Source organism: Phyllobates terribilis, unplaced genomic scaffold (assembly GCF_046119375.1).
Source record: "Phyllobates terribilis strain yellow unplaced genomic scaffold, ASM4611937v1 Scaffold_2__4_contigs__length_985480577, whole genome shotgun sequence".
Taxonomy (NCBI): domain Eukaryota; kingdom Metazoa; phylum Chordata; class Amphibia; order Anura; family Dendrobatidae; genus Phyllobates; species Phyllobates terribilis.
The window spans coordinates 433,581,088-433,596,591 of NW_027362762.1; the positions used below are offsets into that span (position 1 = coordinate 433,581,088).

The 15,504-nt window shown below is 42.4% G+C and overlaps 1 protein-coding gene across 1 annotated transcript in view; it reads left to right on the forward strand.

Annotated features, from left to right (window-relative positions):
* DOC2B (double C2 domain beta) overlaps nucleotides 1-15,504 on the forward strand; it is a 1,368,938-nt gene that overhangs the window by 744,869 nt on the left and 608,565 nt on the right. Inside the window, exon 4 of the mRNA XM_073665359.1 lies at nucleotides 13,826-13,935. Within this exon, the coding sequence (XP_073521460.1) occupies nucleotides 13,826-13,935 (110 nt within the window). The remainder of the gene's footprint in view (nucleotides 1-13,825; nucleotides 13,936-15,504) is intronic.

Consider the following 15,504-nt stretch of genomic DNA (forward strand, 5'->3'; position numbering starts at 1 on the left):
GAAGGTGGTGAGAGAATTGTGTAAGGCCCTCCAAATTACACAACTCCAAATGTCAGTATACCACCAGCAGACAGATGGACTGGTAGAACGGTTCAACAAGACCTTAAAGTCGATGTTAAGGAAAGTTGTGGAGAAGAATTGGCGAGACTGGGATTGCCTGCTGCCATACCTGCTGTTCTCCATTAGGGAAGTTCCCCAGAGCTCTACAAGGTTCTCGCCGTTTGTACTGCTATATGGACGACACCCTCGGGGACTTCTAGACATAGCAAAGGAGACCTGGGAAGCAGAGGTTACACCCCACCGGAGTGTCATCGAGCATGTGGCCCAAATGCAGGACTGGATCGAAAGCATAATGCCAATCATGAAGGAAAGCCTTCTACAGGCGCAAGAAGGCCAGGAGAGGGTCTACTATCAGGCCGCAAGGCTGAGACAATTCAGCCCTGGAGATTGGGTGTTGTTGGTACCCATGGTCGAGAGTGAGTTCCTGGTTAAGTGGCAAGGACCGTACGAAGTAGTTGAGAAGCTGAGTGAAGTCAACTACAAGGTCCACCAGTCGGTTAGAAGGAAGCCGTACCAGATCTACCACATCAACTTACTAAAGCCATGGCGAGACAGGGAACCGGTGGAAGCTCCATCCCTAGGGGCAAGTCCTGAAGCCAGGGTCGAGGATGTTACAGTGGCAGAGACACTGTCACTGGCCCAGAAACAACAGTGCCGAGAACTCTTGCAGAGAAACCGACACCTGTTCTCAGAATTGTACGGATGTACGCAAGTTCTGGAGCATGAAATCCTGACGGGTGAATCAAAGGCTGTATCGAATTCCCGAAGCCCGCCGTGAGGTGATCTCCAAGGAGGTGAGGAGAATGTTGAGCCTAGGCGTTATCGAGGAATCTAAGAGTGGCTGGTCCAGCCAGAATGTTCTTGTGCCTAAGCCGGACGGAGAATGTCGGTTCTGTAATGATTACAGAAGCTAAACAACATGTCCAAGTTTGACGCCTATCCGATGCCCCGGGTCGATGAGCTTACTGAGAGGCTGGGGCCTGCCAGGTACATCACTACCCTGGACCTAACAAAAGGGTACTGGCAGATTCGCCTGGCCCCAGTAGCCAAGGAGAAAATGGCCTTCTCTACACCCAATGGGTGTTTTCAATATACTAGGATGCCGTTTGGGCTACAGAGAGCCCCAGCTACCTTCCAGAGGTATTCTGGGCTCACATAAAACATACGCTGCCACTTACTTGAACAACATCGTGATTTTCAGCCCAGATTGGGGAACCTACCTGCAGAAGGTCCAGGCAATACAGGATGCATTGAGAAATGAGGGATTTACCATAAACCCCCAAAAATGCGCGATAGGAAAAGAAGAGGCAAAATACTTGGGTTATGTGGTTGGAAGGAGCAAAATAAAACCGCAAATGAACAAGGTGGAGGTAATCCAGAATTGCCTGCAACCGGCCTCCAAGAAACAGGCATGGGCCTTTCTGGGTATCGTGGGGTATTATCGGCAGTTTGTCTCGAATTTCACCACAATAGTGGCACCCCTAACCAACTTACTTAGAGGTACGAAGATGGCGATGGCTAAATGGTCTTCTGAGGCAGAGATAGTGTGGCGCCACTGCGGGTCCAGTTGCCACAGAGATACTGCATCTCAGCCAGAGGTGTGGTACCCCAATCTCAGGTAAGGATGGAGCACTACCCGGGACCCAAACACTCACATCCAAGACTACACCACTCCTGAGGGAAGGTCCAGATACCTCCTAAGGGAGAGCACAGACCATGTCCCTGTCATTAGGATGAAACTAAGTAGAGGAGGTGGGTGGAGGAAGTAGTTTAGGGGAGCACTGACAGAACAGTATAAAAGAAGGGTAGAAACATCTAGAAGGGTTGGTTGTTCAGAGGACCATTCAGAGGACCATGAAGAGTAAGGTCCTGATGGCGAAGGGGCTCAGTAAAAGGGGCCCAGGAGGAGAGTGAGAAGAGAACACCGGAGCAGTGAGAGGGGCTCCAGAGATAGAAGGGATCCTAGGGGCACGGCGAGAGCGGGATGGCACCCATGTGCCCGAGTTCAAGCTGACCGTGAAGGGATCAGGCAGCAGAAGGGGACCGGCCCCAGACTAGTGGAGGACTGCAAGATTCAGCTAGCAAACCGGAGGTTGCGATACCTTCACGTGCCGTAGCCAAAATCCACACACATTCGCTGAAAAGGTGGCCATATAGGCAAAAGGGCCGCGGCCACTGGCTCAGGACACTGTGTGTGAGGTGCAGGGCAGGAGGGCGAGAGCCAGCACAGAGAGATGACCTGGGAAGTTGCAGAAGAAAGGGGTCACGTTCAAGTGCACCTAAGTTATCTGAGGTTTGGCTGGTTCACTTCCCCGGGAGACACAGGACGACGTGGGCGGTTATAATCTGGCAGTTGTAACCTGGAGCATCTTAATAACTGTGAGAAAATACTTGAAGACTGCACCCCGCTGTGTCTTTGACTTAATTGCTGCATCACCTGCCTTGCACTACACTACCAACATCCAAAATCTCCTATTTAACTGCCCTGAGGCCTAGCTCTACCCGTAGAGAGCTGAACCATCTCTGCTGCATCACCAAAAGCCCCAGTGGATCTGAACAGCAGCGGCAGCCACCTATAGCCACATACCACGGGTGGCATCACAAACTTTATCCCCAAAACTTTATTTCCCCTTTTTGTTTAATTATTGACCACCCTGGGCCATGGACTGGGTCAATGCCGCCGTGACTACCTCAATAGAACCGACCGCCCCGGCTTCCGAGTACCCCATGGCCCCAGAGGGCATGTCAATAGCGTTCCAGGAGCTGAAACGTGCCTTTTGTAACCAGCCAGTCTTGATAGCACCTGACTTCCGGAAAGAGTTTGTGCTGCAGACGGACGCCTCAGACGTTGGCATAGGAGCCGTCTTATCGCAGGAGGTAAATGGGGAGGAACACCCCATTCTGTACCTGAGCATGAAACTCTCGGCCTGTGAAAAGAATTATGCAATCGTGGAAAAGGAGTGCCTGGTCGTCAAGTGGGCGGTTGATACCCTTAGGTATTACCTGTTAGGCCGCAAATTCCGACTGGTCTCAGACCATGCCCCACTGAGATGAATGAGGGAACGGATGGGGAAAAATGCCCTGGTGACCAGGTGGTTCCTGGACCTTCAGGACTTTAGTTTTTTGGTAGAGCACAGGCCCGGGAAACTACATGCTAATGTCGATGCCCTGTCCAGACTTCCCTGTCTAATGAGTAAAGGTGCCAAAACCCCCGGCTTTGGGCTGAGGGGGGGATATGTGACAAAATCACTGGTAGTGTGTCAGAAGGGAGGTATGTGTCGCTGAGAGTCTTAGACTCAGTGATGTGAAAACATGCAAGTTCTCCTGCACTAGTAGGTGCAGAGAGAGTTAATAGAATCACATTTACAAGGGAATGTTTTCAGTGGATAAGAAAAGTGCAGGGCAAGACGTTATCCACCATCGCTCTATTCAGAGGAGTGTCTGGGCTTTAAATAGCCAGCCTTGACACTCAGGTGTGTTGAGTACCTGGGGAAACTTTGCTCCAGGAAGTAGCTAGCACGGGGTGTGCTGAACCTGTGTGTGACTAATTGTGAATGGCCAGACCTTGGCCGAGATACAGACTCTGCTACAAGTTTTGTATTTTGTTTTGTCTCTTTAGCCAAATGGCCTTTTTTCTTTATGGACTCCCAGGTAGTCCAGCCTAGCTTGTCGCTATACCACTATATATATATATATATATATATATATATATATATATATATATATATATATATATACTGTACAGACCAAAAGTTTGTACACACTTTCTCATTTAAAGATTTTTCTGTATTTTCATGACTATAAAAATTGTACATTCACACTGAAGGCATCAAAACTATGAATTAACACATGTGGAATTATATACTTAACAAAAAAGTGTAAAACAACTGAAAATATGTCTTATATTCTAGGTTCTTCAAAGTAGCCACCTTTTGCTTTGATGACTGCTTTGCACACTCTTGGCATTCTCTTGGTGAGCTTCAAGAGGCAGTCACCAGAAATGGTCTTCCAACAATCTTGAAGGAGTTCCCAGAGATGCTTAGCACTTGATGGCCCTTTTGCCTTCACTCTGCGGTCCAGCTCACCCCAAACCATCTTGATTGGGTTGAGGTCTGGTGACTGTGGAGGCCAGGTCATTTGGCGTAGCACCCCATCACTCTCCTTCTTGGTCAAATAGCCCTTATACAGCCTGGAGGTGTGTTTGGGGTCATTGTCCTGTTGAAAAATAAATGATGGTCCAACTAAACGCAAACTGGATGGAATAGCATGCCGCTGCAAGATGCTGTGGTAGCCATGCTGGTTCAGTATGCCTTCAGTTTTGAGTAAATCCCCAACAGTGTCACCAGCAAAGCACATCCACACCATCAACCCTCCTCCTCCATGCTTCACGGTGGGAACCAGGCATGTAGAGTCCATCCGTTCACCTTTTCTGCGTCGCACAAAGACACGGTGGTTGGAACCAAAGATCTCAAATTTGGACTCATCAGACCAAAGCACAGATTTCCACTGGTCTAATGTCCATTCCTTGTGTTCTTTAACCCAAACAAGTCTCTTCTGCTTATTGCCTGTCCTTAGCAGTGGTTTCCTAGCATCTATTTTACCATGAAGGCCTGCTGCACAAAGTCTCCTATTAACAGTTGTTGAAGAGATGTGTCTGCTGCTAGAACTCTGTGTGGCATTGACCTGGTCTCTAATCTGAGCTGCTGTTAACCTGCGATTTCTGAGGCTGGTGACTCAGATAAACTTATCCTCAGAAGCAGAGGTGACTCTTGGTCTTCCTTTCCTGGGGTGGTCCTCATGTGAGCCAGTTTCTTTGTAGCGCTTGGGGACACTTTCAAAGTTTGCCCAATTTTTCGGACTGACTGACCTTCATTTCTCAAAGTAATTATGGCCACTCGTTTTTCTTTACTTAGCTGCTTTTTTCTTGCCATAATACAAATTCTAACAGTCTATTCAGTAGGACTATCAGCTGTGTATCCAACAGACTTCTGCACAACACAACTGATGGTCCCAACCCCATTTATAAGGCAAGAAATACCACTTATTAAACCTGATGGGGCACACCTGTGAAGTGAAAACCATTTCCGGTGAGTACCTCCGGAAGCTCATCAAGAGTATGCCAAGAGTGTGTCATCAAAGCAAAAGGTGGCTACCTTGAAGAACCTAAAATATAAGACATATTTTCAGTTGTTTCACACTTTTTTGTTAAGTATGTGTTAATTCATAGTTTTGATGCCTTCAGTGTGAATGTACAATTTTCATAGTCATGAAAATACAGAAATTTCTTTAAATGAGAAGGTGTGTCCAAACTTTTGGTCTGTACTGTATATGTAGTGGGAAAAAAAAAGCTTAATATTTCATATTGAAACCTTTGTTTGCAATTACAGAGGTAAGACATTTCCTGTAGTTTTTGACCAAGTTTGCACACACTGCAGTAGGGGTTTTGGCCCACTCCACCGTACAGATCTTTTCCAGATCATACCGGTTTCGGGCTGTCATTGGGCAATATTGAGTTTCAACTCCCTCCAAAGATTTTTTATTGGATTCAGGTCTGGAGACTGGCTATGCCACTCCAGCACCTCGAAATGCTTCTTAGTTGCCTTGACTGTGTATTTCGGGTCAACGTCATGCTTGACCCATCTTCAGTGCTCTTACCGAGGGAAGGAGGTTGCTGCCCAAAATCTCGCCATACATGACCCTATCCATCCTCCCTTCATTAAAATTAAGTTGTCCTGTCCCCTTTGCAGAAAAGCACCCCCAAAGTTTGATGTTTCCCCCACTATGCTTCACAGTGTTCTTGGGATTGTACTCATCCTTCTTCTTCCTCCAAACACTGTTAGTGTGTAACGGGTCTAGGAGACGGAACCTCTGAGCAACTATACAAGGGGGCGGTCCTTGTAAGGAAGCGGGTGGCTCCCAGGGAAGACGGGCAGGTAGTCACGGCAAGTGACAGGGACAGTCTCTGGGTAGAAGGGCAGGAGGCAGGTGGCTGGTGAGCGCTCCCAGGTGAGCGGGCGAGAGTCTCTGGACAGGCAGGTGGTCACGGCAAGTGACGGCAGAGCCTCCAGGTAGACTAGCAGACAGGTAGCAGGTGGACGCTCCCAGGTGAGCGGACAAGAGTCTCTGGACGGGCAGGTGGTCACGGCAAGTGACGGCAGAGCCTCCAGGTAGGCTAGCAGGCAGGTAGCAGGTGAGCGCTCCCAGGTGAGCGGGTAGGCTGGTCCATAGACAGACTGACAGGTGTCGGAAGGCAGACCGTCGGACCGCAGACTTGCAAGCAGGTAAGCGTATATCAGGCAGGTATCAAGCAGGAATCTGGCAGGTGACTGGCAGGTAACAAGCAGGAATCTGGCAGGTGACTGGCAGGTAACTGGTAACGGGACCTGAGGGCTGAAGCAGAGTGAAGGCTTTGCAACAACATTGCTCGGGCACCTCCATTTTGGAGGAGGTGCCTTATATATGGTGAGGTCCTCCGGCCATTGGCCGGGGACTCCTTAGGACGGCGCGCGCGGCCCCTTTAAGAGAGGGGGAGCGCGCGCGCGCCCTAAGCACAGTGGCCGGGAAGCAGCGCGGGCTGCCAGCAGAGCGGGAGGAGGACGCCGGGCACGGAGTGGAGAGGTGAGGGGAACAGCGTCCCTGCCTAGCAGGAGGCAGGGGCGCCGACGCTACATAGTGGAGTTGATACTAAAAAGTTCTATTCACATGACCTTCTCCCATGCCTCCTCTGGATCATCCAGATGGTCATTGGCGAACTTCAAACGGGCCTGGACATGTTCTGGTGTGAGCAGAAGGATCTTTCGTGCCCTGTTGGATTTTAATCCATGACGCGGTAGTATGTTACTAATGGTAATGTTGACCAGGTCCTCCCATGTAGTTCTGGGCTGATTCCTTATCTTTCTCAGAATCATCCTTACCCCACAAGGCGAGATCTTGCATGGAGCCCAGACCGAGGAAGATTGACAGTCATCTTGTGTTTCTTCCATTTTCTAATAATTGTGCCAACAGTTGTTGCCTTCTCACTAAGCTGCTTGCCTATTGTCCTGTAGACCATTACAGCCTTATGCAGGTCTACAGTTTTGTCTCTAGTGTCGTTAGACACCTCTTTGGCCTTGGTCATGATGGAGAGGTTGGACTGTGATTGATTGTGTGAACAGGTGTCTTTTTGTATACAGGTAACAAGTCCAAACAGGTGTAATTAATACAAGTAATGAGTGCAGAGTAGGAGGGATTTTTGAAAAAACAGGTTTGTGAGAGCAAGAATTCTTGCTGGTTGGTAGGTGATCAAATACTTATTACATGCAATAAAATGCAATTTAATTATTTAAGAATCATACAATGTGATTTTCTGATTTTTTTTATTTTTAGATTCTGTCTCCCGTAGTTGAAGTGTACCTGCAATAAAAATTACACACTTGTTCGTTCTTTGTAGGTGGGTGTGAGGAGATGCCCACTTACTAAAGACTATGAAACTTTTCCAGCACAGAGCTCCGTTTCCGTCGATATTGTCATTGTGTTTTATTAAAGATTTGCTTGCTGTGTTTAATTAATGTTCTGCTTGCTCATCAGTTTATGTACACTAATTTTACTTAAAGTGTGCAGCATTCCAGTAATCTCATCAGTATCTCAGGAGCCTTAAACCATTGTTCAAACCGCGACTAGGCCCATTGTGTGAGTGTTGAAAGTAGATCCGGCTTAGCCATCACCACAGGGAGTCTCACATGTAGACCCAGGTGATGGGTTTGACCTGAGAAAAATACCTCCACTAATGCACACTTAGCCACAAGTTTAGTGGGGAGTTGGTGGAATGTGGTTGAAGGGATAGGATCTAGTCTGAGGACCGTGACCATGGATGGATCAATGGCTTATGGATTGGAGATCAGCTGCCGTCTGGGCTGGATAAACGTGCTACAGTTGTGGGATCTCTCATCTGGATTTTATAAACTTTCTTAAAGGACTGTTGCTACTGGATACCTTTGCTTCTATTGTTTTATCTGTCATATGGAGGATAGTGGACTGTGACTACACATTATACTGGTTGGAGATACGAAATCTGTGGACCAAAGTTAGGGGACAGTGAGTATCGCCTTACTCAAAGGCAGTGGAACTACCGCCCCAGGGAGGGGATCTTGTGGACTGAGATTGTATTTTGGACAATTACCTGGATTTGCTGTATTACCATGGATGTAAGGAATAAAATATTGTTGCATCATTAACCTGCCTAGGCGATTATTAAAACCCACAATCTCAGATCTTGACAGTGGGAAAACTTGCAAAGTTGGCAGTGTATAAAATACTTATTTTCCCCACTGTATATATTGTGCACACTTCGTTGTTGTCATAGTACTGTTGCAGGTGCTTGCTTGTGGAATGTGAACTTACCTAGCGTTTTTTCCCCCATACTTTTTTGTAAAGGCCCAGGTATTGTATTTTATTTTTAATCTTTTAAAGAAAGAATAGAATACCTGTTGTATTTGTCCAATTTAGCAACTATAGTCCCCATGACCATACCGCATGCTACTGTTGCATTTTCGCTTCCAGCAGTGAACATCCATGTATCTACATCGCAGCGTAGCACTTTGGGGTTGAAATCTGTCCGAATACAAAAAAGATCAAGGCTTTGCAACTGTTTTACTAGTCGAATTTAACAATAATAAGTGCGACAACAATGCAGTTACTGTGGCCACAAATTACTTTTAGCATGTGTACCTAAATAGCAACATAGTTTTTTTTAGGATTAGAGAAATTTTGTTAGGGGAGAAGAATTTAAACAAAAAAAGATATAAAAAATGCTATAAACGGTTACATTTTTGTAGAACTGTTTTGCTAGTTCAATTTAACAAGTGTAAGCACCACAACAGTACTGATGGCTATTGCAGCAACTTACTTTCCATGCATGTACCAACATAGCGACCTGTTTTTTAGGGTTAAGGAATTTTTGTTAACAAGAATTTCTACAAAATAAAAAGGGTAATTTTTTGCATAATTGCTTACTAGTATAATTTTCTGAAAATACGTGCCACAAAAATACTGCTGTTATTGCCACGAGTTCCTTTCCATGTGTGCACTTAACAACCAATGAAGCATTTTGATTTACATTTTTTTTAATAGTGTTTTTAATAGTGTTTAAAAAAATTAAAAACATCATTCAATTTTTGCATACCTTTTTTTAATATTCTAAGGGATTATTTTTTCACGGTTTATGATAAGGCTATTGCTACTTCATTTAGCATAAAACAAATCTCTTGCTACTTCTCGAACATACTTTTTGCATCACTTTGCATGTAAAAGCCACAACATCTGCTGTTTTCTTAGCCTGTGTATAAACACCAGCAAGACAGGCATGTTCCCCCAAAATGGCAAATATTATTTGGGCTGTTTTTACAATTTAAAAATCCTAAAAAGTCTGATACTGCAGTGTGTGGTTAAATAGGCTGTTGGTAGCTGGCTACCGACTGTTTCCCATAGTCAGGTCAGTTGGGGTCACTTGGACATTAATAAAGGTGTGTTTGCATTATAGAGCTCAAAATGGATTCAGGACAGTCCTAGGAGACCTTAGAGCGTTATGCACATATTTCCCATGCAATTAGACACTTTTGAGTATTGTGATTTGTGACAAATAAATTCACCACAATTAGAATTTTTAGGCAAAATTCTGCAAAGCTGGCAAATTTCAATTTCACACAATCTGCTCATCTCTACTGTCTGTTATAAAAAATAAACTACTTCTTTTTAAATATAACTTTTAAGTATCATTTCAGCTTTCAACACTATCTTACAGGTCACATATGAATATATATATATTATATATTGCTTTCTTGTCATTCTTAGTCACAGCAAGTTTGGTAGCTAAACAAGTTTTTCCTGCTAGCTCAGTGTTTGCACAGATTATATTCTGCCTGGTGATTTCACTCCAGGGTGTGAAATGTTTATGTCAAAAATTTTAATTGGATGCAAAAAATAAGTCAAAAGAGAAAATCAATAAAAAATAAAAAACAGGACCATAGTCTAATAAAAAGTATAAGTTTATCCAATAATCAAAAAATTTAAAGGTTAAGTTAAGGCCAAGGATATTAGCACGAGTGGTGGTGATAAGAAGATGCGACAAGGACTGGATGATGGTAAGAAGCGAAGGGGTCAGAGAAGTGAGTGGTAAGGTGACTACAAAGATTTATTTTTTATTTTTTAACCTTTTGATAGTTCTTTGCAGTTCAGAAAAATGACGGCCAGCAGATACCACTATGTTGGATCCACACGGATGCTAATTTAAAAAAAATAGTATTTTGGCAAATGTAAATTTTTGTAAAATTCAAGTAGAATTCAATTCCACTCTAATTTATTCACTTATCTCCACATAAAACCACAGTATTTAACTATGTTACATGCTATTTTACCTGTATGTATGTTTTCATATTAGTCAGAAAATGAAGCTGTAAAGAGTATAGGCAATTCAAGGTGGTAAATCCACAAGTTCTTGGAGATCCACTACGCTAAGTGCTCATTTTGGTTACAATGCTTCATCTAGGGATGTCTGCTGTAGGAGGAAAGATATTTTAGTAAAATGAAGACAGTCACTAAAAATACACACCTAAATCAAAGACAGCAGATAACTATATCCAATGCAATGTGTCAAGGCAATGTTGGGATACATAGTGGCTGGATGAGAGTGCTATGTCATGATGTTATGTGCCTCATAACTAAGGACCATGGTGCCATGGCTAAGGACAGTTCATTGTCTGAAATGCATCATTTTTTACCAATTTAATAAATATGGTTTTGACCTTGCTAAACACTATGTAGAAAAAAATATTTTTTTATACAAAAGCAAGCATATATATATTTTTGACCTCTTTCATTGTGAAGTTCTACTCTATATTATTAAGTCAGTTGTCACAGTGTAATATTAATGTGTATATTACCAGTAATAGAGATGGTTAGTGAATAAGAAGTATAATCATAGTGATCAATACAGGACTGATCCCAGGTATACCTGCATAGCATCACTGTTTTTCTTTATGTTTTGCTCAAAAGAAAGAGAATGTCAGGTTGTGTATTTTTGTAATATTTCCTTTGATTATATTTCTTTGGTAAACTATGTTATACATTCTAATCCTGTCACTTATATGAGCTTTATTTACTATGTTGTGTACAACTTAATTAAATAAAGTAAAGGAGATGGGATTGCTATTGGACTTTTTACCATACTGGTAAATTTACTGATTGCAAATTAGTACTCAACTGAATAAATAATGTAACATGTTAAATTCACATGTCCTTTCTATTATTCTTCAGGACAACAATTTTGTCTATTACAGAATATAGGCAAAAATTCTCAGTGTTCTTTTAGGCTAAGTTCACATATCCATTCAGTCATTCTGTATGTCTGTTCATTTTTAGAAACTAACAAACAGAATTCACATGCCAAAGTGATTTGTTGCATCAGTTCATGCAAACAGAACACAAGGGTCCTACATTTATAGGATTCATCTGTGGTTGTAGGCTTGTTCAAATCCCCCAATCTCCACACTGTGTGCAAGTATATCTAGAAGAACTGAACTGATGCTTTGATGCAGTTATGAAGACAAAGTGTGGCAGCATCAAATATTCATTTTATTTAGAGTTCTAATTGATTCATTCATTTTGCTTTTTGTCAATTGATAAAAACAAGTATTAAATTTCTAATATGGGTAACATGCGGCCTTTGTATATTTACACAGTAAGATATGTTGAAAAGCCAATCTACATCATAAAAAATTGTTGTTTTATTAATATTCAATTTTGTTAAAAATTATCACATGCAGATAATTGGTGCAAAAAATGGTGCAAAACAACATACAGTGTGTAAAAAATATACCACCTCCCCCTGAGGAAGGCAGCGCCGAAACGCGCATTGGGGTGGGAGCAGGACCCACTTTGGAAGCCTCATACAGTAGCAGTCTGGTGTCTAGGTACCAACTATGTGATATATATATCAATTTGTACTGTTATCCTATACAGAACCATTGTGTGCCAGATATGTTTTCCATGTAATGGATAGTCTGGCTGAACAAAATATATAGATGGGATGTAATACAAAGTACTTAATATATTGTATATCTATATATTATTGTTATACATATGTAAATACATATATGGTGGCTCATTATACCCGCAATATTACTTTGAGGAATGTATCAACATTGTCTGTTTCTCTGACCTAACAACTTCTGAGTATATGAGCCTTTTTACTAGTCAGATCACTCTGGCCTATGTATAAATACTATGCTACTTGGATGATTACTTAATATTTACTGGGCTGCACAATCTGGGTCCTGCGTGTCCCATATAGCGGTGGTATATTTTTTACACACTGTATGTTGTTTTGCACCATTTTTTGCACCAATTTTCTGCATGTGATAATTTTTAACAAAATTGAATATTAATAAAACAACAATTTTTTATGATGTAGATTGGCTTTTGATCGTGGTTGCTTCGGTTGTTTCTGTTTATCTTGCGATTTTGCCATTATACGGTCCATAGTTGCGACTCTCTACATTGTAGTATGTGTACAAAATTGTACTAGTACAGTAAGATATGTTGGAGCCTTCTATTGAAAGTATATATTGGACAAAAATTCTACATATACCTCAAACGAAAGTCAAAATAGAACCTTAAAGGGGTTGTCCACAAATTAGTTATTGACATTTCCTTAGGATAGGTCATTAATGCCACATTCTGTGGGTCTGACACATATCACACCTGGTGGTTTTTGGTAAGCTGTTTTCAGGTCCTGCATCAAAAAAACACATCAGGTTCACTGGCTGTTCCTTGGTAGCTAGCCTCATATTGCTGTAAGCTGATCTGCAGTAGTAGTAACATTGGTTACTACATAGAAAGAACTGTGGTGTTCCAACTCTGTAAGCTGTTTACTTCCAGCAACCACAGGATCTGAAAACAGTTAATTTGTGGGAGCACCACAGCTTCATTCACTGGCTGTTCCTGGGTAGCTCACCTCATATTAAAGTTGTGAGCTGATCTGCAGTAGCCAACATTGACTACTATAGAGAGAATTGTGGTGTTCCAACTCTGTACACTGTTTATTTCCGGCAGCCACAGGACCTGGATACAGTTAATTTGTGGGTGCGCGTGTCGGGTGAGAATGCCACTGATCTGATATTGATGAGCTATCCTATGAATAGGTTATCAATATCTTAGTTCTAAGCTATGGATAACTCTATCAAGTCCTATATCAGATGCCTGTATTATTGCTGTATTTTTGTAACGTAACAGTATTACAGCTGCAGCAAACTATGTGATTCTGCAAATCCAACCTTAGATCACCATTTAGTTGTATGGAAATCTGCATTGATTTAAGTGGAACCAGAAGGTCTGGATTTCCAGCATAGCACCAACCTTAAAATATAATAGCATATTGTCAACTAAAATAGGTTTAACTGAAATAAAGCTTATTTTAAAATTGCAGTATAACATTTTAAAAGGACTAGCATATGTAATTCTTTTAAAAGGTTGACCAGTGTGCAGTAGAAAAACATTTAGCTAATTTGAGTACCTGGATTATGCACTGGTGACAATACAGAAGTTCTGCATTCTATGAAGCCATTTTGAAGTTTGCACCTTTTCTGAATGACTAGAATAGTACTGTAAATTGTTTAAAAGTAAATCTGCAAGTAATGAACTGTTTTAAGTAAAAAAGTTAATGAATAGTTGAATATTCAGTGCGTCTTGTTGTCACAAATTTTTATACCCACTCTTTTTGGTCTCAATTTAGGCAAATAAACTAAGAACAAAAACGCTGAGGAATACATTGAATCCCACGTGGAATGAGACATTAACATATTATGGGATCACAGATGAAGATATGATCCGTAAAACTCTCAGGTACGATTTTATAATAATAGGTTAGGCTATAAATGCTGTGTGTTGTGGTACATGCCTACTAAGAAATGCAGTGTGTCCTAATGAAAAATGACAACAAACTACTTAAAAATATAAATAAATTAATTAAACTTGGTGGAACTGGGTTTTCAAAGTAAATTGTTAGTAATTTGTGCTGCGTCTGTGTGTTATGATCTGCTGCAAGCACTAAGGAAAGAAAGGAGTCCCTACAATAGAACTAAGCTAGATCCCTATGATGTAACGGGGAACCTGATCCTGCGATCAGACCCGCTAAAGTCCTCGGCTAGTCTGTACGAAGACCTATAGATGCAAGGGAGGGATCCCTACAAGAACTAGGGACTGGGATAAAGTTGGACACCTCCTAGCAGAAATTGTAGCAGTAAAAGACAAACACACAACATAGAACATAAAGGTCCGAAGACCTAGCTAAACTGACTGAGAAAGGTAACTAAGCACCAGGCTAACTTAAGAGTAGAAATTACAATGAAGTCCAGCAAGGCCAGGAGGGCGGAGGAGGATTAAATAGCCAAAAAAGGTCATGTGACCAGCAAGCTAGAAAAAACCTAACAGGAGAGTTCTAACACTGTGTAACTCACAGAACACTGACTTATGCAGGATTTAGGCTTGCCAGAAATGGACCGCCGAGCAGCTACATATAAGCTAATCAGCAGTTGGCCAACCACAATTCTATGTGCACAGAATGTTCCTCAAGACGATTGTTCTGTGTGCACAAAATATCATTCTATTGGCCGAAAAAAACTGGGTGCGAATCGGAACAACAGTCTTAAAACTGGCTAAAAGGAGCTATTCACTACTGGACAGTTCCTGCTCAATCAATTCAGAGCTCCATAGAACATAAAAACAATGTATATCACCTCCTGAAGTGGCGCAGATCCAGCAATACTAGTGCTGCTGTTCCTGGTGGGTTATATGACATTGTTGTGTCAGGTGACCACTACAGCTAATCGGCAGACGCTGATTGGCTGCGGTGGTCATGTGACACAACAATGTCATGTCACCCACTGGGAACAGCTATACCAACATTGCTGAATCTGTCCTGCTATGGGAGATGAAATACTGTACATTGTTTTTATTTTCTATGAGGTACTGAATTGATTAAGCAGGGGTTGTTCACTACCAGACAGCCCCTTTCAAAATCCAGAAATCCCCGAACCCAACAAAAAAGGATTTGGTTCATTGCTTGTCTGTGAGTACCGATTTTCAGTTACTGCTTGCCATCAATGATATGTATGTGTGCGGGCGGTGTCTGTTCCCATGGGGTGCACTTGGATAGTACCGGGCAGCCTGCCTAATCTTATAGTATGGGCATAACTAATAGGCTGTAATCTTCTTATTGTGGCTTTGCTTTTTGTATTTAGTGTTGGGATTCGTAAGCATGAGGACCCATGACACAGGTAGCGAGCTTACATATTTAGGCCAAAATATCGACTAATATCTCATATGCTATATATATGCATTTTTGCACCTTTTTATTCCGAGGTGCAGCCAGCCACATCAGCGCTGGCATTGTAAACTGGGGTGTCTGTTCTC